The sequence below is a fragment of the Chelonia mydas genome, chromosome 24 (genome assembly GCF_015237465.2).
Source record: "Chelonia mydas isolate rCheMyd1 chromosome 24, rCheMyd1.pri.v2, whole genome shotgun sequence".
Lineage (NCBI taxonomy): Eukaryota > Metazoa > Chordata > Testudines > Cheloniidae > Chelonia > Chelonia mydas.
In genome coordinates this window covers 10,699,679-10,723,002 of record NC_051264.2, presented here as the reverse complement: position 1 = coordinate 10,723,002, position 23,324 = coordinate 10,699,679, and the positions used below count along the sequence as shown (strand labels likewise).

General features: G+C 60.3%; 2 protein-coding genes across 17 annotated transcripts in view; one reads left to right on the top strand and one right to left on the bottom strand.

The window, feature by feature from the left end:
* Positions 1–13,228, top strand: part of PPOX (protoporphyrinogen oxidase) — an 18,850-nt gene extending 5,622 nt beyond the window's left edge. For 3 of the 14 annotated variants that reach the window (XM_043535553.1, XM_043535552.1, XM_043535554.1), the window contains exons 2-15: positions 551–645; positions 1,317–1,451; positions 2,108–2,223; positions 2,441–2,573; positions 3,928–4,072; positions 4,390–4,580; positions 4,975–5,035; positions 5,374–5,492; positions 5,835–6,068; positions 6,557–6,706; positions 6,787–6,829; positions 7,045–7,298; positions 11,021–11,547; positions 12,858–13,094. In XM_043535553.1, coding sequence (XP_043391488.1) covers positions 559–645; positions 1,317–1,451; positions 2,108–2,223; positions 2,441–2,573; positions 3,928–4,072; positions 4,390–4,580; positions 4,975–5,035; positions 5,374–5,492; positions 5,835–6,068; positions 6,557–6,706; positions 6,787–6,829; positions 7,045–7,181 — 1,551 coding nt within the window. In that variant the 5' untranslated portion in view covers positions 551–558 and the 3' untranslated portion in view covers positions 7,182–7,298; positions 11,021–11,547; positions 12,858–13,094. Of the gene's footprint in view, positions 1–391; positions 646–1,316; positions 1,452–2,107; positions 2,224–2,440; positions 2,574–3,927; positions 4,073–4,389; positions 4,581–4,974; positions 5,036–5,373; positions 5,493–5,834; positions 6,069–6,556; positions 6,707–6,786; positions 6,830–7,044; positions 7,686–11,020; positions 11,548–12,857 lie in introns of those variants that run through there. The other 11 variants (XM_043535557.1, XM_043535560.1, XM_043535558.1 and 8 more) reach the window with 10 other exon arrangements.
* Positions 8,018–23,324, bottom strand: B4GALT3 (beta-1,4-galactosyltransferase 3). Of its 3 annotated transcripts, none has more exons than XM_037883558.2 (8): positions 23,185–23,321; positions 19,958–20,218; positions 17,307–17,622; positions 13,989–14,224; positions 13,667–13,857; positions 12,790–12,912; positions 10,967–11,071; positions 8,018–10,839 (listed from the first exon to the last, which is right to left on the bottom strand). In XM_037883558.2, exons 3-8 carry the CDS (start codon positions 17,560–17,562, stop codon positions 10,125–10,127), a joined length of 1,626 nt encoding a protein of 541 aa, XP_037739486.1. In that variant the 5' UTR covers positions 17,563–17,622; positions 19,958–20,218; positions 23,185–23,321; the 3' UTR covers positions 8,018–10,124. The 3 variants fall into 3 exon arrangements, with proteins under 3 accessions (XP_037739486.1, XP_037739487.1, XP_037739488.1); XM_037883559.2 differs by having other exon boundaries at positions 20,110–20,218; positions 23,185–23,314; XM_037883560.2 differs by lacking the exon at positions 19,958–20,218 and having other exon boundaries at positions 23,185–23,324.

Here is a 23,324-nt window from a genome sequence, read left to right as displayed (position 1 = left end):
TGGGGGTGGGGGACTGAGGCGGGGAGTGGGGGGGGCTGGGGTTGATGGTTGGGGGGCGGGAGGCTGAGGGTTGGGTTGGGGGGTGGTGGCTGGGGGTGCTTGGGGCTGAGGCTGGGAGTGGGTGGGGTGGTGGTGGCGGGGGCTGGGGCTGGTGGGGCTGAGGCTGGGAGTGGTTGGGGATGGGGGCGGTTGGGGGGACGGTTAGGGTGGGGGGGCGGTTGGGGGGCGGGAGGCTGAGGGTTGGGTTGGGGGTGGTGGCTGGGGGTGATTGGGGCGGGGGGCTGAGGCTGGGAGTGGTTGGGGTGGTGGTGGCGGGGGCTGGGGCTGGTGGGGCTGAGGCTGGGAGTGGTTGGGGATGGGGGCGGTTGGGGTGGCATGGGGCTGAGGCTGGCGGCAGTGCCACGCGTGTTATGAGTCCCGTCCTACGTGCAGCTCTGTCCCACGTTGCTGGCTCCCTGGGTGGGGTCTAGCCCCAGAGACCCCAGGTTCAGGGGGAGCAGCTGATCCTGTGTGAGGGCACGGCCTACCCCTCTCCTCTCTTCTCCCCCAGGCTGCTGGATGCAGAGGACAGTGGCAGTTGTTGGTGGTGGGATCAGTGGCCTCACCGCCTGCTACCAGCTGGCCAGGAGCCCCAATGCTCCCAAGGTGAGACCTCCTGGGGCAGCATCCCCAGGGGCTGCCTGTGCGGGGCGTTAAGGTGGTGGGACACTGATCATGGGGCTGCCCCACAGCTCTGGAGACCAACTGAGGTCTTTCTGTGGAATCCATGGACAGCGCCAGGGCTGCCCTGCTTTCTGGGGCAGAGAGGAGCTCCTTCCCTACAGCCTTCCAGCCCTTGGCCTCTGTGCTGGAAGTGCCAGTGGGGGGTAAATGGTACTTGGCTGTGGGGCTGGCTTGCGCAGCATCCAATGACCCTATGATCACAGCTGCCCCACCCAGCTAGGGCATTGCCCTGCCTGGAATTCAGGCTTGTGGGTGGCCCTTGGTCCCTTCTGTGAGGCTCAGCCACTTGGCTGTGGGGCAGGTTCCCCCCCCCACTTCTTGGTGCCAGGCTCTGCAGTGCTGGGACACCAGTAGGGAGATGGTGCAATCCAGTGCTGACCGTGGTGCTTCATTCATGCAAATGGCCTCCACAGGCCACAGCCAGGGCTCAGTGGAGGCTGGATTGGGCTGGGCTCCAGGGCAGTTAGGGCTGTGTGTACTGGCAGCCTTGGTGTTCTGGGGAGCTGGCTAAGTAACAGGTGCCTCCTGGCACCTTCTCCTGTGAGAGCTGGGGCCACTGCAGTGCTTCCCTGATGGGCTCCTCCCTCCCACAGATAATCCTGCTGGAGGGCAGTGGCCGCCTGGGGGGCTGGCTCCATTCCACTCGAACTGAGGACGGGGCCGTATTTGAGCATGGCCCCAGGGGGATCCGACCTGCTGGGAGCGTGGGGAAGAACACTCTGCTCATGGTAGGTGGGCAGAGCCTGCAGGATGGGGGAGGGGGGGCAGGGTACAGCTGGGGGATGAGGTGGGGGACATGGAGTATTGGCTCTGCAACCAGGTGGGATCTGTCCAGCTGGGCTGATCTCCTAAGACTATGGGAGCCCCCATGCAGGGACAGGCCCCAGAGCTGCCTCCTCATGGCTTCTGGGACCTTGCAATCGCTTGCATGCCAGCAAGATAGTAACAGCTGGGTGCTCTTGATTCCAGTAGCTGCGTCTACCCCTGCTGAAGGGCTGGTGGTACTCATCCCCGGCTGGAATGGGCTTGGCGAGGAAGCAGACATGCCAGCACACTACAGAGCTGGAGGAGGGCAGGCAATGGCTTAGAAGAACCCATGAGGCACGGTCAAAGGGTGGGAACGTCTAGCAGCTCTGGGGCGGTTTGGGTGGAGTCGGTGAAATAGCTGTGTGCAGTAGGGCAGAGCCTGCTGATTTTAGTCTGTCCCGCCCCATCTCAGTCAGGGCCGGAGGTTCTGGCATGACAAGGATCCCCCTGATCTCAGCTAGGAGTAGGGAGTCTGTGGGGCAGCAGGGGCCCCCGATTTTGGTCATGGCCTCTTGGTGCTGCCCTAATACCCAGTAACGCGAGGCAGTCTGCGTCTGGCCTGCTTGTCTCTCCCTAGGTCTCTGAACTTGGCCTGGATGCAGACGTGCTTCCGGTGCCCGGCGACCACCCGGCTTCCAAGAACCGCTACCTCTATGTGAGCGGGGCGCTGCATAGGCTGCCATCCAGCATTGGGTACGTGTCCCGTGGCTGCTGCAGGTGTCCCTGCCCATGGGCCTGTCCAGCCACTGTGCTGGAGAGCTGACTCTTCCCCTCAATCCCAGCAGCTAGTGATTGTGCTGGGGGATGATGGGTCTGGGGGGTGAGGACAGGGAAGGTTCCCAGCTGCACTACCTCTGTTCACTTTGCCCACCATGCCCTAGCTTGGTAACCCCTCTGTGTGTGTTGGCAGCGGTGTTCTGCGGACGGTGCCACCCTTCACCAGGCCCCTACTCTGGAGTGGACTGCATGAGCTGGCTGCCCCCCGGGGCACCCAGTTGGATGAGACCATCCACAGCTTTGTGAGCCGCCGCTTTGGAAAGGAGGTATGAGCCCAGCCTGTGCAGGGAGGGGTGCCCAGGAGGGGTGTGTGCACAGGGCAGGGAGCCCCATGGAATGGGGGAGGCAGCTTTGTGCGCTGGGCACTGAGAGAGATTTAGTGCAGGGGAGGAGCTGGAGCTGGGGCCCAGGGTGTGGCAGCAGCAGCTCTGCTTATCTTCATCCTGCAGCGGGTGAGGGAAGGGAGCCAGGCGTGACCCTCCCAGATGGGCCCCAGGCAGCCTGTGATCTGTGCTGCTCAGGGCCACTGGAGACCCAAGGCAATTTCCGTAAGAGCCAAGGTGTGAACCCAGGTGTCCTGGGGCCATTCTGCCAGGCTCTCCTAGTGTCCTGAGCACTGGCAGACACATGCAGGATTTTGCATTTCCCATTCCAAACTGCCAGGTGGTGTCGCTGTGCAGTGGAACAGCTGCCACTTCCTGCCCCAGAGGGGGCTGCATTGCCATGACGGGTTTCTCTGTTGGTATCTCAATGGAACAGGCCCTGGTGGCGAAGCAGGAGAGACTGGAAGTCAGGGCTCCTGGGTTCTATTCCCAGCTCTGCCACAGACACACTGTGTGACTCAAGGCATGGCCCTTCCTTGCTCTGTGACTCAGTTTCCCCATCTGATCATGCCTGACATCCTGGTGGTGGGGAGCCTAGTTGCCACAGTGCTCTGGAGCCTGAGGGTGGGAAGATGCTAGCGGAGGTGAGGGGTGAACAGGCTGCCAGCAGGGCTGCGGGGTCAGAGCACCATTGAGCGACCGGGGAGAAGGAACCTGCTGGGAATCCCATGAATGGAGAGAGGGACTGCTTCAACCAGCACGAACGGCAGAGCAGGAGGCTCCTGCCCCCAGCATGGGGAGCCCTTCTGCCCCATGCTCGATTGTGAGAGAAACCTGCTGTGGCCAGTGGGGTGTGTCGTCCCCCCCCGTGGGGTGGGCATGGTCTGACTGCAGGTCTGGGGCTGGCCTCTCCAGTCTCTGTGCTGTCTGCTGAGGGGTAGTGAGCCTGGCTTGGTGCAGGGGCTCTGTGGGCTTTCTGGCAGCCTCGTCTGCCCAGCCCTGGTGGGGGGGAAGGGCAGTGGACCCGGGGTTGTCTCTGGTCGCTCCAGGGTTTGTGGAGCCAGCTGGCAGGATGGAGAGCGGCACTTCAGTCCAGGGTGGTCTCTGCCCCTTCACACAGCTGCCCCCTGGGGCATGCAAGAACTGCCCTCACTGGCTCTTCAGCTCATCCAGAGCCCCACTGGGAAGATCCCTTCTCTTGGCTGTGCCCAGCGGGTGGGGCTGGGGCAGGACCCTATGCCCAGCAGCGTTAGTGCTGAGGTAGGGCCTGGCTGATCCTCTCCCCTTGGCTTCCTAGCTGGCCGACATCGCCATCGACAGCCTGTGCCGGGGGGTGTTTGCTGGAGACTGCCGGGCCCTGAGCGTGCGCTCCTGCTTTCCTGCGCTGTTTGAGGCCGAGCGGAGGCGGCGCTCCGTCATCCTGGGGATGGCCTTGGGTGGAGGTGAGAGTCGGCCGCGCAGCCTCCCACAAAGGGGTTCTGGGGGCGACGGAGCCGCTGGGCCAGGGGATAGGCTGCACCTGCGCTCTAAAAGAGCGTGATACAGAAAGGCTTTCCACAGGGACAGGAGCATGCGCCTGACTCAGGACCTGCTCCATCACTGGCTGGCTGTGCAGCTTCCTCCCTGGAGCTCCCAGGGCCAGCTCTGATCTCTGGGGGCCCTTCCCCTTAGTGGCAGTTGGGTCAGGGCAGCTGGGAGACTGGCGGGTTCCTGGAGACTTGCCGTGTGGACAGGTTTCTAGCCTGCTCTCTGCTCCTAGGGAAGGGCCCCGCCCTGGACTCAGCACTGAGCCGCAGGGCCCGTGACGAGCGCTGGAGCCAGTGGTCGCTGCGTGGTGGCATGGAGACACTGCCCGAGGCCCTGCAGGACTTCCTCAGACGGCATGGGGTGGAAATGCACTGCCATGCCCGTTTGCAGCGTCTGGAGAGAACGGCAGCTGAGTGCTGGCAGGTGGGAGGCAGCAGGATGCGTCCTCTTGCACCCCTTCTGAGTGCCCAGGGCTCTGCTGGGACATGGAGGGGAGGGGAGCTGGGCTCCAAAGGTTTAAACTGAAACTGAACCGCCACTTGCTGCACTGTCTGGTCAAACACTTCACCGTTGTCCCATTCAGGTGTGAACATGAGTGGTCACAGCAAGGGAGCTGGAAGCCAGAACTCCTGGGTTCTGTTCGCAGCTCTGGGAGGGGAGTGGGGTCTGGTGGTCAGAGCAGGGGAGGTGGGAGCCAGGACTCCTGGGTTCTATTCCAGCTTGGGTGAGTCACCTCTCCGCTCTGTGGGGCAGGGGTGTAGGCCCAGGCTTACCAGCAGGTGGGCTGAGGTCTCTGCTTTGTGCCTTTCCCATCTAGATCACCCTGGAAGATGGCAGCGTGAGAGCAGACCATGTGATCAGTGCCATCCCGGCCAGAGGTAGGGGTGGTGCCTGTGCTGAGGGTAGCCCCTCTGCTTTGATGGGTATTCATGCCTGGTGTGGAGCCATCTAGGCACTCGGAACGGTGGGGGTTGGGACCCAGTCTCTGCTTGTCCAGCAAGACCCTGCGTGGGTCTGAGCCCCTGTTGGTGGCTGGGCGCTGCCTCCCACTCCAGGAATCCTCCCCTCTGTGCAGGAGTGCGGGCTAGTGGGGAGAGTAGTGGACTCCTGGGTTTTCTCCCTGGCTGTGGCTTGGAGCAGGCGTTCCAGCTCTGTGCAGGGGGGAGAGGGGTGTGGAGCCCCCAGCTGCTCTGTCCTGAGGTGTCTCTGTTTCCAGCTCTAGCGGTGCTGCTCCCCAGCTGGGCCGAGCCGTTGGCCCAGGAGCTGCGCGGCATCGAGGCCGTGTCGGTGGGTGTGGTGAACCTGCAGTACAACGGTGCCACGCTGCCCATCACGGTGAGACTGGGGTGCCCCTGCCTGCCACCATAAACCACTGCAGCCCCCAGTATGCCCCCTGTCCTGTCCCTGGGCACCCAGCATTACCTGAGCAGGAAGGGAGAACGCCTCAGGACTATAGCCCTGGCCACATGTCATGGGCGCCCTATCCCATTCTGGGAGCGGCAGGGGACTGTGGGGCAGGGGCTGTGGGGAGCTGCCAGCAAGTGGAGTGCAGAGCTGGCTCCCAGAGCTGGGGGTGGGGGCAGGGTGTCCACCCATCTGTCCATCCAGCTACAGTCTTCCAGGGAGAAGTGAGGCAGGCTCTGAGGGGTAATAGGTGTCTCCTTGTCTCTGTCCCAGGGGTTCGGGCACCTGGTCCCCTCATTCGAAGATCGCTCCCTGCTGGGCATCGTCTACGACTCGGTCGCCTTCCCGGAGCAGAATGGCACCGGTGGTCCTTCTGTCCGGCTCACGGTGAGCACACCACCCTGCTCCCACCAGGGAGGCGTGCCGGTGGCAGAGGAGCCTGGTGTGAATGTGCACAGGTCCAGCCGTGGGCCCTGGCAGCCTGAGCCCTGGTCACAGGGTGCAAAGGTGCTGACTTTCTGACTTCCCTGGGTGGTGCTTAACACCCACTCCACTCCTTCCCCAAGGCCCCACCCCTGCTCACTGCTCAGCTGTTCAGTGGCAGGCAGGAGGTTCTGGGAGGGAGGGGGAGGAGCTGATTGGTGGGGCCCCCTAGTGGGTGCTCTAGCCCCGGAGTATCCATGGGGTCGGGGCCTATGCCAAGGGGCCTGGTTCCACCACAGCACAGGGCAGACAGCTGTGGGATCTGGCTCCTCCCATGGGCTGAAGGTTGGCCTGGTCTGGCACCAGCTCAGCCATGCCCTCAGGGTGGGGCAGGGGTTCCTAGTTTGGGACCAGGCCTGGCACTCTGGGGCCCTGATTAGGGTCGGGGGGGGGGGCGGGAGGCTCCTGGCTTTCTGGAGCAGTTACCCCTCTCCACCCCAATTCAGGGGAGGCTTCTTGGCCCCCAGCTGAGATCCTGCTCCCCTCCTGAGTGGTTGTTTTACTACCTGCAGGTGATGCTGGGAGGTGCGTGGTTCGAAGAGGGCTTTGGGGACCCAGAGATGGTGCCAGAGGCAAGGCTGCTGAGCTGTGCCAAGGAGGCAGTGAGGGCACACCTGGGCCTGGCAGCCGAGCCCTCCTGCACAATTGTCAAGGTGCTCAAGGTAGGTGGGGTCTGGGTGGCTAGCACTAGGAACTGTATGGGCCAAATCAGCCCTCACCTTTGTCTCTGGTCCTTCCACAGGCCTGCATCCCCCAGTACACGCTCGGCCACTGGCAGAGGACAGGTAAGGCTGGCAGAGCCCTTGGCTGCCCTCTCACATCTATGGCATCAGGCAGCCCCTTGCTGGTTGGAGGGAGCTGTCCCCTCTGCAGTAGTCAAGCCTGGGGGTGTGGTCCTGGGCTGGGGAATGGGACGCACAGCCAGGGGAGCACAGCTCCAGCCCATGTGCTGGGGGTGGTGGAGACCCCTCTTGCCTTACTCCCTCTGTCCCCCCGGCAGAGACCATCAGCCGTTACCTGGAGCGGGAAGGACTGCCACTGAGCCTGATCGGGGCCTCCTACCAGGGTGTCTCTGTGAACGACTGTATCTACAATGCCAAGATGGCGGTCACCCGGCTCCTGGACCAGGCCCAGTGATCTGCCACCAGGCACCCACCACTTACACTAACTCTGCTTCGAGTGGAGCCCCTGGCCAGACAACGAGCTCTCAGTATGAGGAGAGGCTGCCTCCTGAGGGCTGGATTCCTGCCTAAGGTGGGTGGGGCTGGAGGTGTCCTGCTGGGGGCCCCCTCACAATAGAGGGTCACCACCAGAAGCAGTGAGAAAGTGAGCGTGAAGGCTGGGGCGCTGACTCTCAGCAGCTGTAGGCTGCAGCCTGGGTTCTTCCCAGCAGTGCTCAGGTACCAGCCCAAGGGAGGGGCTGGGCTGGGCTGGGCTGGCTTGTCTCACCATGGCCCTTCCTTCCCCACCCCCAAGGCTCCCACCCAACCAGCATGTGGCCACGCCCCCCCCCCCCCCCCCCCCGCTGGTGTAATTTATGGGGGAGGTGGTGGGGGGGGGAAGAGGGAGATTGGCTGTGACCCCTCCACGACCTCAAGCTCTGTCATTGACTAATAAACCCCCCATAGCTGGGTTAGCTCAGCTCTGTGCTGATTCTCCCCTCACTACAGCATGCTGGGATGGGGGCAGGCACGGGCCTGGGAGCTGGGACAAGGGCAGCTCCTGGCACTGAGAGCTGGTGGTGCAGGCAGGGGGTGAACACTGCTAGGTACAAAACAGCTCAGGAGAAGCAGCATCACCCTTGTGAGAGGTGCCTGTGGGCAGGCAGCCAGTTTCTATGGGCTCTGTCCAGGCCAAGGGAGCTAAGTGGAGAAAGTCCATCCAGCCCCATTTCCAGGGCCAGGCTCCCTGAGCTGTGAGACACCCCCCCCCCCCCCGAGGTGGGGGTGGTGCAAAGGGACGAGCAAGGGGGCCACTGTAGGACCAAACATTTTATTCAGATGCTGCATGGTGCAGCGGCAGCCAGGCATGACAAGCATGTTCCTAAATAAATAACCACAGCAAATTGTCAACAGCTAGAGGAGGATCAGCCCCTGTGCTCTCTAAACTGTCATGGGGGTGGGGGCTAGATGTAGCTCCCTAGGTCACACATTGTTCTGGGGTGAGGGGATGGGACCTGCCCAGCTTATGCTAAGCGCAGTCTACTCAGTGCCCCTCCCTTAAAGTGAGTTCAGTGCTGGGGAAGGTGCTGCCTGGAGGCCTCTTAGCAGGTATAAGCTGGGCCTGCAGCAGCAGCTGGCACCCTCTGTGCCTGGAGGTGCCCTGGGCTTATGGGCCCTCAGGAGGCTGCCCCTGGGGCTAGGGCTGGCCTGGGGCTAGGGCTGGCCAGGCACTAGTGCCCAGAGCACAGAGGAGGGGAAAAGCTCCACCTGGAATCCCAGGCAGGGGGTTCCTCTCCCTGCAGCTCCAAGCAGCAGGACCAGCTCTGCCCCTGCCATGGCTGCTGTAGCCTGAGCAGACTCTGTGTGCCAAGGGCACAGCTAGGTACAATGAAGGCTGCTGATGCTGAATGCCTTGGCTCCTACATACCCAAGCAGGGCAGCCAGGCACAGGCTAGCAGTTCCCCATCTTGAGAGCAGCCACAGACAGGGCAGGGGAGTCAGGCACAAGGTGAGTACTAGCCCCCAGGAAAGGAGGAAGGCAAGTCTCCCTGTCCCCACCCTCCCATGGGAGAGCACAGTGCTGCCCACCTCCAGGAGTGCTTCCCCTCAGGGTACAGGGCCTGCCTCCCACCTGCAGAGGATTAACACAGCAGCTGGAGACCAATGTGGTGTGTAAATCCAGCACCAAAGCGCTGACAACTCCAGGGAAAAGGGTCAGAGCTGAGCCCAACCTCTTCCCTGTCCCCCCCCCCCCAAAATCCCAGTGCCCCACTCAGCAGCCTGGCCAGGGCACACTGCAAACACCCAATTCAGGGACAAAGGCCCTGCCACCAGCTCCACACAATGCCCAGAGCCACACAGAGCAGTGGGTGCTATGAGCAGCCTGGGGCCCCGCTGCAGTTCATGATTGGCCCAGGCAGGCTGGTCAGATGCAGGCTCTCTCCAGTACAGCAGAGGAAGTTCTAGGCCCTCCTCACAGCCAGCATAGGTCAGGCTGGGGAAGGGGCACTAGTCTGGTGGGAAGACATGAGCTTGTCCCACCTACAGCACAGGGATTTGGGTTCAGCTTGTCCTCAGGAGCCAAGCAGCAGGGGAAGTGTTGAGGCTCAAGGAGTTCCCCTGAGGACATGACCACAAGGGGGGGGCAGGGCTCGGCTCCTGGGCTCTGTAAGAACCTACTACAGTGAACAGCACTTGGATTGAACACCCCACTGGCAACAGGATTCTAGAGCCCACAGGTGTGGGGGGGGGGGGTGCTACTGCTCAGCTCTACCCCAGGCCCTGAGCCAGCTAGTGCCCATGGCACCAGAGCACCTGCTTCTCCCAAGCAGCATGCCAGAACTGATTGCAGCTGTTCCACCTGCAGGAGGCTCAGTGGGACCCACTGTAACCACACCCATGGGTTAGAGCCCCATTACGAAGAGGCAGCAGATACCAGCACAACCCGCTTGGCCCCCTTCCTGTAAATTACCCACTGCCCTCTGTGCTACCAGGTTCTGCCCCCATCTACTGCCCCAGCAGGATGGTTCCCTGGGCTAACACAGCCAGCAATAGGCCAACCTTCTCTGCCTCCCAGCCCAGGCTGGGGGACACCAAGCCACAGCCTGTGCTGAGGCTGCAAAGGTGCCAGCAGTAGGAGCAAGCTGGCTGATGGGCCCTGTGCCACTGTGAACAGGCCCAAGACCTACCAGGCTCAGCTCACACGTGGCCCACCCTGCAGACTTGTCCACTCCTGGCCTGGGAAGGAGCTCCTGGGTGCCAGGCCTCTCAGCCCAGCCTAGCACTTGGGAGCAGCACAGGGCCAGGGCCTCCAGTTCACTGTGATCCATGGGGTTTGTTCGAGGAGCTGGGAAGGGCCCAGCTCACACAGCGAATCTGTGGCTGCCCCACCCCATGCCTGATGTCCAGGGCCCTCTGGTTAGAGGGTGCTCTGCAGGAAGGTCTGATTGTCCCACTGTGTCTGGGGGCCCTTGGGGAGCTGCCCTTGTGTCAGGGCCTGTGGGGCACTGCTCCCCGCATTCTCAGCCCCACCCAAATCCATTGCCCCAGACTCAGGCTTCCCCTTGCCCAAGGTCTCCTGGCTGTGCGGCAATGCATCAGGGCTCTGTGGAAGGATGCTGGGACTCGGCTGGGTGCCCTGAGCAGCTCCCCTGGGCCAAGGGGCTCCTGCTCCGCGCTGAGACCCAGAGCTGTCCACAGCTCCCCCCTGGGCCTTCTTCTGGGTGCTGGCCCATGCAGCCCCTTCCCTGCCCCCCAGCTGGCCTGCTGCGGCTCCAGGCCTCTTGCTCTGTGTGGCGGGGGCTGTGGGCGCTCCCCGGCCAGCATCCTGTCCAGACCTCTGGGGCAGGGGTGGGGGCTGCTCCACCCAGTTTGCCATGGGCCAGGGGAGATTGGCAGGATGTGTTTTGCGCAGCATTTCCTGCCTGAACTCATGGTTGGTCCCAGTCTTGTATTTCTGCCCCCCGAAGCCGGGCACAGACCCCTTCCTGCCCTTCAGCGCCCGGGGGTTGGTCCCGATGTCAGCGGTGATGTTGGTGTACAGAGGGTGCAGCTCCTTGGCCAGCAGCGTGTAGGTGAGAGAGTTCATGCCATCCTGTGTCCACATCCTCTGCGTCCGGATCAGCAGGTCAAACCTGCAGGGTGGGGAGGAGAGTCAGCACGAGGGCTCTGCCCAGCCCAGCCCAGCCCCCGCTCTGGGAGCCTCCCCATTGGCCTAGCCAGTGTGAACTCCCTGCTAGGGCGGGGCCCCAGCACACTCACCGGTGCGGGTTCTCCTCGTTGCCCTGGTCACCTTTGTGCTTCACCATCTTGTAGTGGCCGACCGATACGGGGGGGCGCGAGATCTTCATGCCAGCCAGACGCACCCTGGAGACAACAGGAGCATATACGCTTCAGTGCGGCGCCCTGCGCAGGGGCTGCAGGATCCATCCCTGCTCGCTGCCACGGCATGGTGCAGCAGGCTGCAGGGCTAGATCCCTACGCTGGGGGCCAGGCAGCCAGGGATCAGCTCCCGGGACAGCAGAGGGAGCTGTGCTCCAGCAGGTGCAGCACCAGCCAGGAGTCACCTGATTCCAGCTGTGGGGAGAGCCCTGCCACCAAGGAGCAGGTTCTCTCCCCTTGGCACCCAGGAGCCAGCTGCACCAGTGCAGGCAGCAGGCCATGGAACCGCTCAGCAGAGCACAGGACAGTCACTTCGTCCTCAACCCGCCAGCTCTGCTACAGCTACAGACCCGCCTCCTTCCCGCTGCGCTGGGCCTACCTGATCATGGCTGGCAATGGCAGTGTGAGAAATGAGCATGCAAAGAGTCCCGAGAGCCAGGAGTGGAGAGAAGAGAGAGATGGTGAGAGGGAGCCACGACCACAGGGAGGGGGAACACCAGGGCCAAGGAGACACAGTGGGGGGAGGAAGGGGAGATGACCAGAGCCAATGAGAGACAGCCACAGACCATGGTGGGGCAGGGATGCACCAGGGCCAATAAGACACAATGTGGGGGGGAGGGGGGAAGCACACTGCGGCCAATGAAGCAAACCCACAGAGCATAGGAGAGAAACGAGGGTCAATGAGACAACCCCAGACCATGGCCGGGAAGGGGTGCATCAGGGCCAAGGAGAGACAGCCATGGACCACAGGGGCTGACAATGAGACCCAGACCGCGGGAAGCAGGGACAGGGCCAGAGCACCACCACACACTCAGCTGGAGGTGGCTCAGCCTCTGTGGGAGCCCAGCTTGGGAAGTGGGGTGCCCCAGAGGGACCTGCTGCCTGAGCGCTGTCACCAGGGCCAGAGACGCTGCTGCCAGCCCCTTGGCCCAGGCCCATGCTGGGGCAACAGCTAGAACAGAGCACCTGCCTAGGTCCCCGAGCGAGCTCCTCACCAGCTTGGCCTGCTGGCTCACGAACACCTTGCGGCCAGCTCTCCCAGCCCTGGCCATATGCAGGCCCTGCCTGACAGCTGGCCCCAGCACGCTGCCCCAGGCCCAAGGGGCGAATGGCAGCAGAGACACCTCCCACCCTATGGAGCAGATCCTCAGGGAGCCAGCGATTGGGGGCTGCACCCTAAGGCCAGGGGAGCGAGAGGCAGGATGGGTTGAGCAGAGTCTCCACCTTGGCGTGCCCCACTGAGCCAATGGGGTGGGGGGCACAGTCATACCCCTCCCTCCTGCACAGGGGATCCATGTGATTGATCCCAAAGGACAGCATGTGCCACCAGGCTGCTGATGCCAGACAGGCAGTGCCTGATGCCCATCCCTTGGGCCTGTAACTCCCCCCACAGCTTGTTAGTGCCCCCTGGAGACAGAAGCTGTACTAGCAGGGGGTGTGGGCCATGTCCTGCTCCCCCTGACCTATGGCTTGGCTCAGAGCAGCCGGGATTCCCTGGCCCCCGATGCTCCGTCCATAGCTCCATCTCTTGTCACCAGGGACCTGTGTGGCCAGCCATGCATGCCCTGGGCCTGTGTCTGGGCAGGGGAGGAAGTGCACAGACCCCCAGGCAAGCAGCGGGGTGGGGACAGATCTGCTAGTTACACATCGAGCAGAGCAGGAGGGGTGAGAAGCAGGGCGCAGGTGCTTGAGGTGACTCTCACCTGGTGGCAATGTCGTCGTCCTCCCCACCCCAGCCCCAGTACTCATTGGGGAAACCATTCATTTTCAGATACTGATTTGGGGTGAGCGCTGACACGCCGCCGAAGTACTGGGCATACGGGAGGCTGGAGGAGAGAAGAGGAGGGTGACTGAGATGGCTTGAGAAAGGATCCTGGCTCAGAGACTACCCCCAGCAGCCAGGCCCTGGGTGCCAGGATTCCCTTGATTATCCCTACAAAAGGTTCCCCCCCACCCACCCCCACTCTCCTGCTGGTAATAGCTCACCTTACCTGATCACTCTTGTTACAGTGTGTATGGTAACGCCCATTGTTTCATGTTCTCTGTGTATATAAATCTCCCCACTGTATTTTCCACTGCATGCAACCCATGAAGTGAGCTGTAGCTCACGAAAGCTTATGCTAATAAATGTGTTCGTGTCTAAGGTGCCACAAGTCCTTCTTTTCTTTTTGAGGATTCCTTCAGGGAACCAGCTCAGAGCTCAGTCCCTGCTCTGGGCAGGCTGGCTGGGGCTTGGATACCGGGCAGTGAGGGTGTGTACCTGCAATGACAAACCATGGTGCCAACTGGCACAGCTGGTATTAACTGACATGCAACCAAGTGTGGACCAGCAGAGGGCTGTGGGGGCAGGACTCAGGGCCCTGGCAGAGTGTCCCAGGAGTGGACCAGCAGGGGCAGGATGACCCAGGAGTGGACCAGCAGGGGGCCATGGGCGCAGGACTGAGGAGCGCCTGCCCCATGCTGAGCTGTGACCACTGTTTTCAGTCAGATTTACACAGATTCTGTGCCATGGTGCCCAGCGACAAGCAGACAGCCACGGTGGCGGGAGGCCCTGTGGGAGGATGGCATGTGGCAGCTCACCTGTAGCCGAACTTGTTCATGGCGATGGAGACGTGCTTGGGGCTCCAGGGGTCGCAGGTGTACAGGTTGTGGTCGTTCTCGGGGATGAGGTCGACGTCGTGCAGGAAAAGGCAGTCCCACTCCTCGTCCCTCAGAGCCTCCTTCACCCCCACGTTCAGCAGCTTGGCCCGGTTGAAGGTGGAGTTCCCAGCCTGCAGCAGGGCAGTGCAAGGAGCTCAGACAGGAGCCCAGTCAGGTGCCTTGAGGCCCCAACTCCACCCTGGGCCAGTGGGGATCCCCAGTACAGCGCCCCTTGCCTGGCGGTGGGCGAGTGCAGACCCACCTGGTGGATGACATAGATGCCGTACTGCAGCTGCTGGCGCTGCAGGAAGGGGTGCAGGTAGTAGAGCAGGTGACGCAGGTGTGTCTCCCGGTTGCGGTGGGGGATGATCACAGCGGTACGGGAACGGGGCTCGCAGGTCACGGGCCGGTATCTGCCCCCTTCCCTCACCGCCGGGTTCTTCTCCACGATCTGCTTCAGCGTCGGCACCTGACTGAAGCCCACAGTCAGGGGGCCAACTGCAGGGGAAAGAGCACTGCTGGCATCAGGAGCAGAGACACCCCCACAGCCCATCACACTGGCCATGGGTCCGCAGCCCCAGAGCCCACCCAGCTGAGGCCCACACCACACCCCAGCCCTGGTGCCCAGCCACCCTCCAGCCCCAATGCCCAGCCACACACCCGGAGACGCATCAGCACCAGCATCCCCATCCATACACACTACACAGCCCCTCTGCTGGTGTCCCTGTCTCGCCCCCAGCCAGCCTTGGCCCTCGGACCCCTCAGCTCTCATGGCTGCCACCCCTCCCCACTCGGCCATTGCTAAGGCAGCCCGCACATGCTCTCAAGGACAGGCGTGCCCCTCCTCCACCACACTCAGCAGGCACAGGTGTGGAGAGTCACCCAGCCGGCTCCCCAAGCCAACCCTGCTAGCCGGGCTCAGGCATACGGGTGACACCTGAAGGAGCCTGGCATCACATGGGGGCGGAACAAGGCTCTGGAGAGTGAGTGGCTGCCATGTGCTCAACTGCCCTTTAGGCTCATTCTTCACCGGACAGCCAGGCCATGGGCCTGAACAGCCAGCTCTGCCCCTCCAGGGCTGGCCTGCGCTCCGGCCAGGGCACCTGGAGTGCAGCTAAGCTCCTAGATGGCTCCCTCCAACAGCAGCTGTGCGAGGACAGGAGTCTGCAATTTCTCCAGCCCTGGCCTCTCTCTGCCCTGAGTCAGCGCTGCCGGGGGGTCGTTCACACCAAAGGGAGCCCGGTCTGGATTGTTCGGAGCCACAGGCGGGGCTGAGAGCAGGGGACTGCAGAGGATTCAGAGTCCCTCCCGCTCCCACAGTGTCCATGGCCCCAAAGCTCTGTGCAGGCACCTCTGGGGAGGAGGCCAGTGTCCGGGCGGGTCACAGCACTGCACAGAGGGGAACTGCGCTAACCAAGGACCCCAGCACAACCCTGTGGCGCCATGCAGGACAGACAGACCTGCAGTTACAGCTCGCCCAGGAGACAAGTGCTCACCATGCTGGGCTCCATCAGCCCTCACAAGGAGGTCAGACATAGCTGTCCCTGCTGGGCAGGGCAGTGGAGGGGTCTCAAGGCTGGAGCTCCCACCCAGTCCGGAGCCCATCTTTAGGCTCAGCCTCCCCATGGCCCGGCAGCCCTTAGCTCAGCTCTGCAGCTGAACTCACATCACCCAGGAGGCCCCGCTCCTGCCCCAACAAGGTATCGTCAGGTGGGACAGACAGCAGGACAAGCAGCCTGGGCCTCCATCTGCTCCCTGCAGAGGAGCCGTCCCTGGCTGGCAGCGTAGCTGAGTTCTCAGAGCAGGGGGGTAGGACTGGAACACAGGCCTGGGCCTCTCCCACTAGGCGTCCTGCTCCCTGGATGGGTCTGATGCACTGCATCCCTGAACAGACCCCCGCTGACATGCAGCCCCCTACCCGAGCCTGACCTGGCTGAGAGCTGGATGCCCAGAGGCCCCTACAAGCCTGCTTCCCCATGCAGGGTCTGTCCCAGGATTGCTGTTATGGGTGCTTGGGCATGTCTAGGTGAGCACACGCCAGCTGCACAGCCAGACTTCCCATTTCAGAGCCCGCCGCTCAATGCATGGCCTCCCAGCAACACAGCAGCCTTGTTAGCCCAGCACCGCTGCTGCTCCCGCAGTAAGCTCGGCAGGGCATCACGTGGCATTGGAACTGGGCTCACAGCAAGTCCAGACTACACGGCAGCTGCCCCCCAGAGCCACCAACCCCTTGTCTCCCCCAGCGCTGCTGGCAGTGGGAGCTGGAGCCCCGCTGGGGCAGAGGCATGCTCTAGTCCTTTCACCACTCAGAGGTGTAGGCAGTGGGCTGGTGTGAGCACTCTTGGGCACTAGCCTGACGGTATGCCCCGGGTTTAAGCCCAGGGGGAGCATCTGAGGCAAGAATGGCTCCGCATCCGACATGGCAAGCTCCAGAGACTTCTTGCTCCTCCGAACACAGACAGTGTCCTGGCAAATCATGGATCCCAGCCTGTAGCGAGTCCCACACTGCCTGCGAGCTGAATACGGGTGTGCAGAAATGGGCAGGATGATGGACCTACCCAGAATGCAATGGGTACAGAATCGCCATCCATCAGTGGCCAAGTTCTGCTTCATCCCTAGGTTTTTAGAGCACCCACATCACCATTTGGAGTGGGCAACACCACCTGGGCTATCCCCACGGGGCAACATCACAGCCACAGCACCAGCTTTTACAACAGAAAATTGTAGTTGAATACAATTTAAGGCAAAACAAACTCAAGTGGGCTGGTGCGTGCCACCAGGCTCAGGCTGCCCCATGCTTCCTTCCCCTGGGACTGGCGCAAGGTTCCCTCTCCAACCTACAGTCAAAGACTCCAAAGCTCTCTCCATGTTTAAATAAGCAAGTGCTCCGAGACACCCACTAGTATCTGGAGTCAGGAGCCGATTGCCCCCGCAGCTCTGTGGTGCATGGGTCCCACTGCTGGGGGGCGCCAGAGCAAAACCTCAACCACATGAGCAAGAGGGCGTCTCTGCTGCCTTTCACAGAGCCTCAGCCCACAGTGAGACCCAGCTATGAGACCCCAGAAGCAGGCCCCCTGGAGGGCAGGAGCCTTGTCTAGCAAGTAACCAATACGCCTTCTGGAGACATGACACAGGCTATTCCCCCTGCTCAGCCCTGTCCCGCCCTACAAGGGTGCAACCCACCTCCCCACTCCTTGCCTCTGGGGTACTTGCTCCCCACCACAGCTTGTCCTGCACCCACTGATGGGTGAGGGAAAATACCCTGTTTGTTATTATTCCTGCTGGAAAACCACAGACTTGACTGAAAGCCAGTTTGGCTTGTGCATGACAAATGATGCTACAGAAAGACTGAGTGAACCCCACTTCATGGGCCCTCAAGGCTCCCTGTCTGCATCCCACCGATCCCCCCGCCTCCCCTGCAGGGCTCCATGCCTGCGCCCCATCGATTCCCCCTGCCTCCCCTGGAAGGCTTCCCGCTGGTGCCCCACCAATCTCCCACAGGACTCCTTGCCTGTGGCCCCCTATTCCCTACCACCCTGCAGGGCTCCCACTCTGACCCCACACCCAGTGCACAACTTACTGAGGTAGGGTGAGCGCTCAGGGCAGTAGGGCAGGGACCCCGTGGGGCTGCTGCCTGGAGGTGGCCGGGGTAGGAGATGACTCAGGTTGGTGTATACATCCCGAGTGCGGGAGTAGTCAAAGACGGGGTTCAAGTCACGCCCGAAGATGGAGGTCAGGTTCCGGAAGCCACCGAAGGAGAAGTACACCATGAAGGCAAACTGGAAGCCAATGAGCAGGGCCAAGGTGCAGGGCCGGTCCAGGAGTCTCCGGATCATGATGTCAGGAGAGAGCTCTCCTCCCCCGCAAGCAGTGCCAGGTGGCGTCTCTAGCTGGTGCTGTCGAGACACACACATCCACACATTAACTGGGTGAGGTGCCCCTTTCAGGCTGCCCTGGGCAACAGCCCTGGGCAGAGCACAGCCAGCCTCATCCCCCACACAGGGTGTTAGTCTCTACTGGAGACACTCCCTTCAGTGCCGGGGCCACACCCCCTCCACCCAGCAGAGCTGGCTGACCGTAGGGAACAGGCTGGCAAAGAACTGTAAGGACTCTGGTTTAGCCGGAGAAATCAGCTTGTGATATGAACATGCCCAAGTCCTCCACCTCCTGTGCAGTGGGCGGGCAGTACAACCTGCTCCCTTCCAGCCCAGGAGCAAGCTGGCAAATGCCGTTAAGTGAAGAATTACAGGCCCTAGTGGAGAGTCGATCTCCCCCCAAAGCACTCTCCGAACTCTCACTGGCACTGGGACAGCACCTTTCAGCCTGAGGGATACCCAAAATCTGCTCCTCACCCCCACCCCCGGAGAGATGCAGCCACCTCTGGGGTGTAAAGCAGCAGAAGTTTAGAGGAGGGAGTGAAGCATCCCATATCCACTCAGAGCTGCAAAGAGAGTGGAGGGAAGTGCAACAGAAATGCCTGCATCTGGCCAGGGACAGACTAGTGAGAAGTGCCCCTGGATTAGCAGAGGCCCTTGGGCCCCCTTGCAGCTGCATCCTCTAGCACCAGGCTGGGGCACAGAATCAGTCACTCCTATCTCAGTGGAGCAGCTTCATGGCTTGCAAGGAACAGCTCTGCGTTGGCAGGAGACAGACTGGCTCATCCATCCCTCTCCTCACAGGAACTGCACCCCCTCCGTTCACCTCCCCTGTCTGTACCGTGGCATCTTCCTTCCCCAGGTCTGCCCTGACAACTATTGCCCTGCAGCATGGCACAGCTGACTGCCTTGGCTCTACCTCTGCTCACATCCTCCAGGCCTTTCTCCACTGTGACTCTGCGCCGGGACCAAGTCCTGGCTCCAGCTCCTGCCTGCTTTGCAAGTATTTAGGGGGAACAGCCCCATCTGCCCAGACTCAGACACTTCCACCAGTTCCTCATTCTACACAAAACCCCCTCCGGCCACCTTCCTTGTCAGCACCCCGAGGGGCTGGGATCAGGCAGCCCCACTGCCCTTCCCACCTGACTCTGCTCATCTAGCACCATTCATCTGCCCTGTCAGTGTCTCAGGGCTCTGGGCACAAGAGCCTTCTCTGTGACTCCTCCTGTCTACCTCATCCCAGCTCTAAACAAAGCGTTCACACCCGCACCCAAGTCTGGCCTTCTCTGCTGCAGCCAGAAGTGGCCCCTGCTGAGCCCCTGGAGGAGTCACAGATTCCAAGGCCAGAAGGGATTAGTGCCATCACAGAATCACAGAAATGTTGGGCTGGAATGGACCTCGAGAGGGCATCGAGTCCAGCCCCCTGCGCGGAGGCAGGACCAAGTAACATTAGACCATCCCTGACAGGTGTTTGTCCAACCTGTTCTTAAAAACCTCCAGGATTCTGCAACCTCCCTTGGAAGCCGATTCCAGAGCTGAATTCTCCTGAGAGTTAAAGTTTTTCCTAATATCTAACCGAAACCTCCCTTGTTGCAGATTAAGCCCATTACGTCTTGTCCTGCCTTGCGTGGCCATGGAGAATGATCAGAGTCTTCTTTGTAACAGCTATTAACATATTTGAAGACTCATCAGGTCCCCCCTCAATCTTCTTTTCTCAAGACTGAACATAACCAGTTTCTTTAACCTTTCCTCATGGATCAGGTTTTCTGAACCTTCTATCATTTTTGTTCCTCTCCTCTGGACTCTCATCTAGTCTGACCTCCTGTATCACACAGACCAGAGAACTTCCCCCAAAATATTTACTTTCAACTAGAGCAGACCTAGAAAAACATCCCATCTTGATTTAAAAATGGCCAGTGATGGAGAATCCACCACAGCCAATGGTCAAATTACCCTCACTTAAATTTCACACCTTACCACCAGTCTGAATTTGTCTAGCTTCAACTTCCAGCCATTGGAGCATGTTAGATTGAAGAGCCCATTACTAAATGTTTATTCCCCATGTAGGTACTTACAGACTGTGATCAACTCACCCCTTAACCTTCGCTTTGTTAAGCTAACTAGATTGAGCTCCTAAGAGGCATGTTTTCTAATCCTTTAATCATTCTCTTGGCTCTTTTCTGAACTCTATAACTTATCGACATTCTGGACACAAAACTGGACGGAATATTTCACAAGAGGTCGCACAAATTCAGAGGTAAAATAACCTCTCTGTTGCTACCCTATATTCCTGTTTATACGGCCAATGCATGGAACACATTAGCCGCTTTGGCTGCAGCACTGCAGGGGAACTCACATTCAGCTGATTATCCACCACAACCCCCAAATCTTTTTCAGCATCCGTGCTTCTCAGGATGGAGTCCCGCACCCTGTAAGGACGACCTATGAGGGGGCTGGGTGCAAAATGAAGAGAAGGGAGTTTCCATTGAGGAGTTCCGCTGGCCTTGCCTTTGCCCTCACTCCGTCACATCACTGATCTGCTCCCTGTAAGGAGATCTTCAGTCTCTGCATCAAGCTGGAAACGTGCCGGGATGACGTCCGATCCTGCGTTGGGGTGCTGCAGGAGACAGCACATGGCGGGTCAGGCCCATTGGCATGTTGGGGGCTAGGGCAGGGGACGTGGGAACCCAGGAGATCGCAAGGCAGAAGACGGCCCAGCTCTTAGTGGGAGCATTGCTCCTCCTGCCATGATTTCTACATCTCTCCTTCCAGAGCACAGACCCGCACGCGAAAGCTAGCACCACAGCCAGCAGGAAGCTGTCTGGGCTAAGGACATGGGCTCTCCTCACAAACTGCTGCTTTCAGTTCAAATAAGATTGTGTTTCTAGCACTTCTGGCTAGAAAGAGAAGCTCATGAGGCTGCCACCTCCCAGGAATAGCAAAGGGAGCTGCCACCATCCCCCTCTGCGGAGTTGTGAATTTTGAGGCCTTCTCGGATCAACTGGGGGTCGATGCTTTTAGTTTTTGCACCAATCTCCATCCCAGAAAGATCCAGTGGGCATGCTTCTCCCACACAGCTGGGTGCGTCTTTCCTACTGCAGCCACAGCAGTTTGCCCCCCACTCAAAGAGCAGGCAAACACTGTCCTTAATCTAAAACAAGTCCTTTTTCCAAAGCAAGAGTCTCTGGCAATGCTCAGCATATCTCCCCTCTGCATGGAGCTGAACACAAAGGCTACCTGTCTCTGCAGACAGAAACGCCTGAGGTTTAAAATATAGTACCCAGAAAGCAAACACGCCACAGGGCATCGAGGGGGGAGGTGCTGGATAATGGAGGGATTTGCTCCTGTTTTTGCTCCTGAGAGAGCTGGGTAAAAATAATTATAGACTCTGTCAAAAAATGCTGCGGCCTGCATGCAGTGCAGTTTGTAGAATTTGAGAGCTCTCAATAAAACGTGGCCCAGCAGCAGCAAACGAGGGTTCAGTCTCACTGCTAATCAATACATCTGAACGATGAATGTTCTCGCAGATTCCAATTTAGCCCAGCTAAGCAGGAAAAACACTAAAACCAACATCTCTCCCGCAGATGTGCCAGACCACGGAGAAGAATCCTTGTATGATTCCACTGTACCCTGGTCAGTAGGATCCTGGGATTCAAATAGTTGCTGGGTCAACTGGAGACCCTGCTGCTGGAACATCAGAGCCCTTCAGAGTTCTCTCACTGGGAACATGGGGGAACCAAGGCAACTCCCAATCGTTAAGGAGTCGGATGTGGTATAATTTCACCTTCAAAGCATTAATAATTCTCCATGGCCCCCTGCACCATAGTTAAGTATTATCCCATTTCACAGACAGGGAAACTAAGGCATAGAGTGGGGAAGAAACTTGACTGGAGTCACCCAGCGAGTCCGTAGGCAAGCCGGGATTCTCTCTCCTAAAGGATATTAATGGTCAATAGCAGCCCAAGGCCCCAGTCAGAATCAAGAACTGAACAGCCATGTACGGAGACACAGCTATCACAGTCTGGGCACAGCTAGAACTCACGATGCTCCAGACCTCCGGGCCTCATGCTCAGGCTGCAGCTCACACCTCACTGGGCACAAATGAAGGAGACCTGCTGCAATCGATTCTCTCACCACCGATAAGCAGAGAGCAGGGTTTCATTGCTGGGGCCAGGGTAACAAAGCAGACATGGTGCAAACCTGCCCAGGTTCGAGGGCATGGCGCACAGCAGGCTTTACAGAGTCCATGGCAAAAGGCCACAGGTGTTGGAAAGCAAATGCACCGAAATGCATTCCAGGAATGCTTCATGCACCCCCCCCCCCCCGCACCAGCCCTGCCTAATCAATGCTTCTAACATCTTCCCCATCTTCTCTGCTGCACACTGCCAGCCACCAACACCCACAGCCCACCAGCCTACCACAAGGCACAAGATCGGAGTGTGACTGGAACCAGTGGACAGCTCCATCCACTGACACACCCTAGAGCCGTGACCTGTGTGCAAATACAATGCGCCTTCTGTAGCCACAGTTCTGGCTGAGGATCTCAAGGATGCCCAAGGAAGTTTGAAGCCCAGCCCCAAGGAAAGCCAGTGTTTGCCTGGGGCACTTAAGAATAAAAGCCATGTCACAAACGAACATGACATGAAATTCCATGCATGCCACCCTCGCCCTTCCTTGGAGTCTGTTCTAGGGACAGGAGAAGGGGCAGTGCTCCCAGCCCTCTCTGATGGGCATTAGGCCCTCCAGCCCTTAAAGCATTCATGGCCCTTCTCTTTTCCTGGCCTGTCCCTCTTCCTGTTACCGGGGTCTGTAACAATGTTATTACAAGAGCAGATCTGGAGTTCCTTCTCTAAGCACTCAGGTGACACAGGGCACAGAGATAAGACTGGCTGCTCTGGCAGCATTCCATGTGCTCAGGAGAGTCCATTAGCCAGGAGGCAAAAATGCACCCCGTGCACAGAGAAATGAGTTCAACCAAATTTGGTCTTACAGGTAATTGCATGAGCTGCCATATCAGATCGGAGCTTGAGTTCATCGTATTTGGCACCAACATCAGTGGAAAGTAGCCCTGTCCCCGTAATGCAAGGGCCCGATCCTGCAGGGCTCCACACGGGGTGGGGGTGGGGAGAAGAGAGAGAGAGATTCCTTCTGTGCTCCCATGGCAAAGAGCGGATGTCCTGAAGACATCAGTCACTACCATCTCTGCAGGTGCCACTACAGACAGGAGAGCATTTCACAGAGATCCAGGCTCCTCCTAGCCCCAGCTACTTGTGCGTCCGCCTCAGGTCCAGTAGCAGGGAGTTCCGCAGGTCACTCAGGCGCCGGCAAACCAGCATGGGCTTTAAACATCCTGGCCTGACGCGCTGCCGGGGCTGAGCGGCTTGCAGCGGACCCCGCAGCACCCAACCCCGCAGACCGCCCCCGGGCCTTGCCGGGAGGCCCTTGCCCCGCCCCAACCAGCCCCACTCCGGGCCCGGTCTGGCCTGACACGCAACGGGCACCCCCAGGGCTGGGCCAAGCGCGTCAGGGCCCAGCCCTGCCACACGCTCCCCTCCCCCCTTCGTCCGCCCGCCCGGCCCGCACCTGCGCCCCGCTCTCCGCGCGCTGCGTCCCGGGGGCGGCGGGTCCCTCAGCACCGCCCAGCAGCCAGGGACGCCGCCGCCGCCGCCGCCATCTTGGGAAAGGCGAGCTCGGCTGGTGGGCGGGGTCAGTGGTGACGTAAC

What these genes read in the sequence shown, in the direction of transcription:
- B4GALT3 (XM_037883560.2), bottom strand. Translation starts at nt 17,562, where the DNA reads ATGATCCGGAGACTCCTGGACCGGCCCTGCACCTTGGCCCTGCTCATT. An exon ending in TGAGCGCTCACCCTACCTCA is followed by an intron (nt 14,225 to 17,306) that starts GTAAGTTGTGCA and finishes TTTCCCCTGCAG; the next exon opens with TTGGCCCCCTGACTGTGGGC. An exon ending in GACGACGACATTGCCACCAG is followed by an intron (nt 11,072 to 12,789) that starts GTGAGAGTCACC and finishes TGTTGTCTCCAG; the next exon opens with GGTGCGTCTGGCTGGCATGA.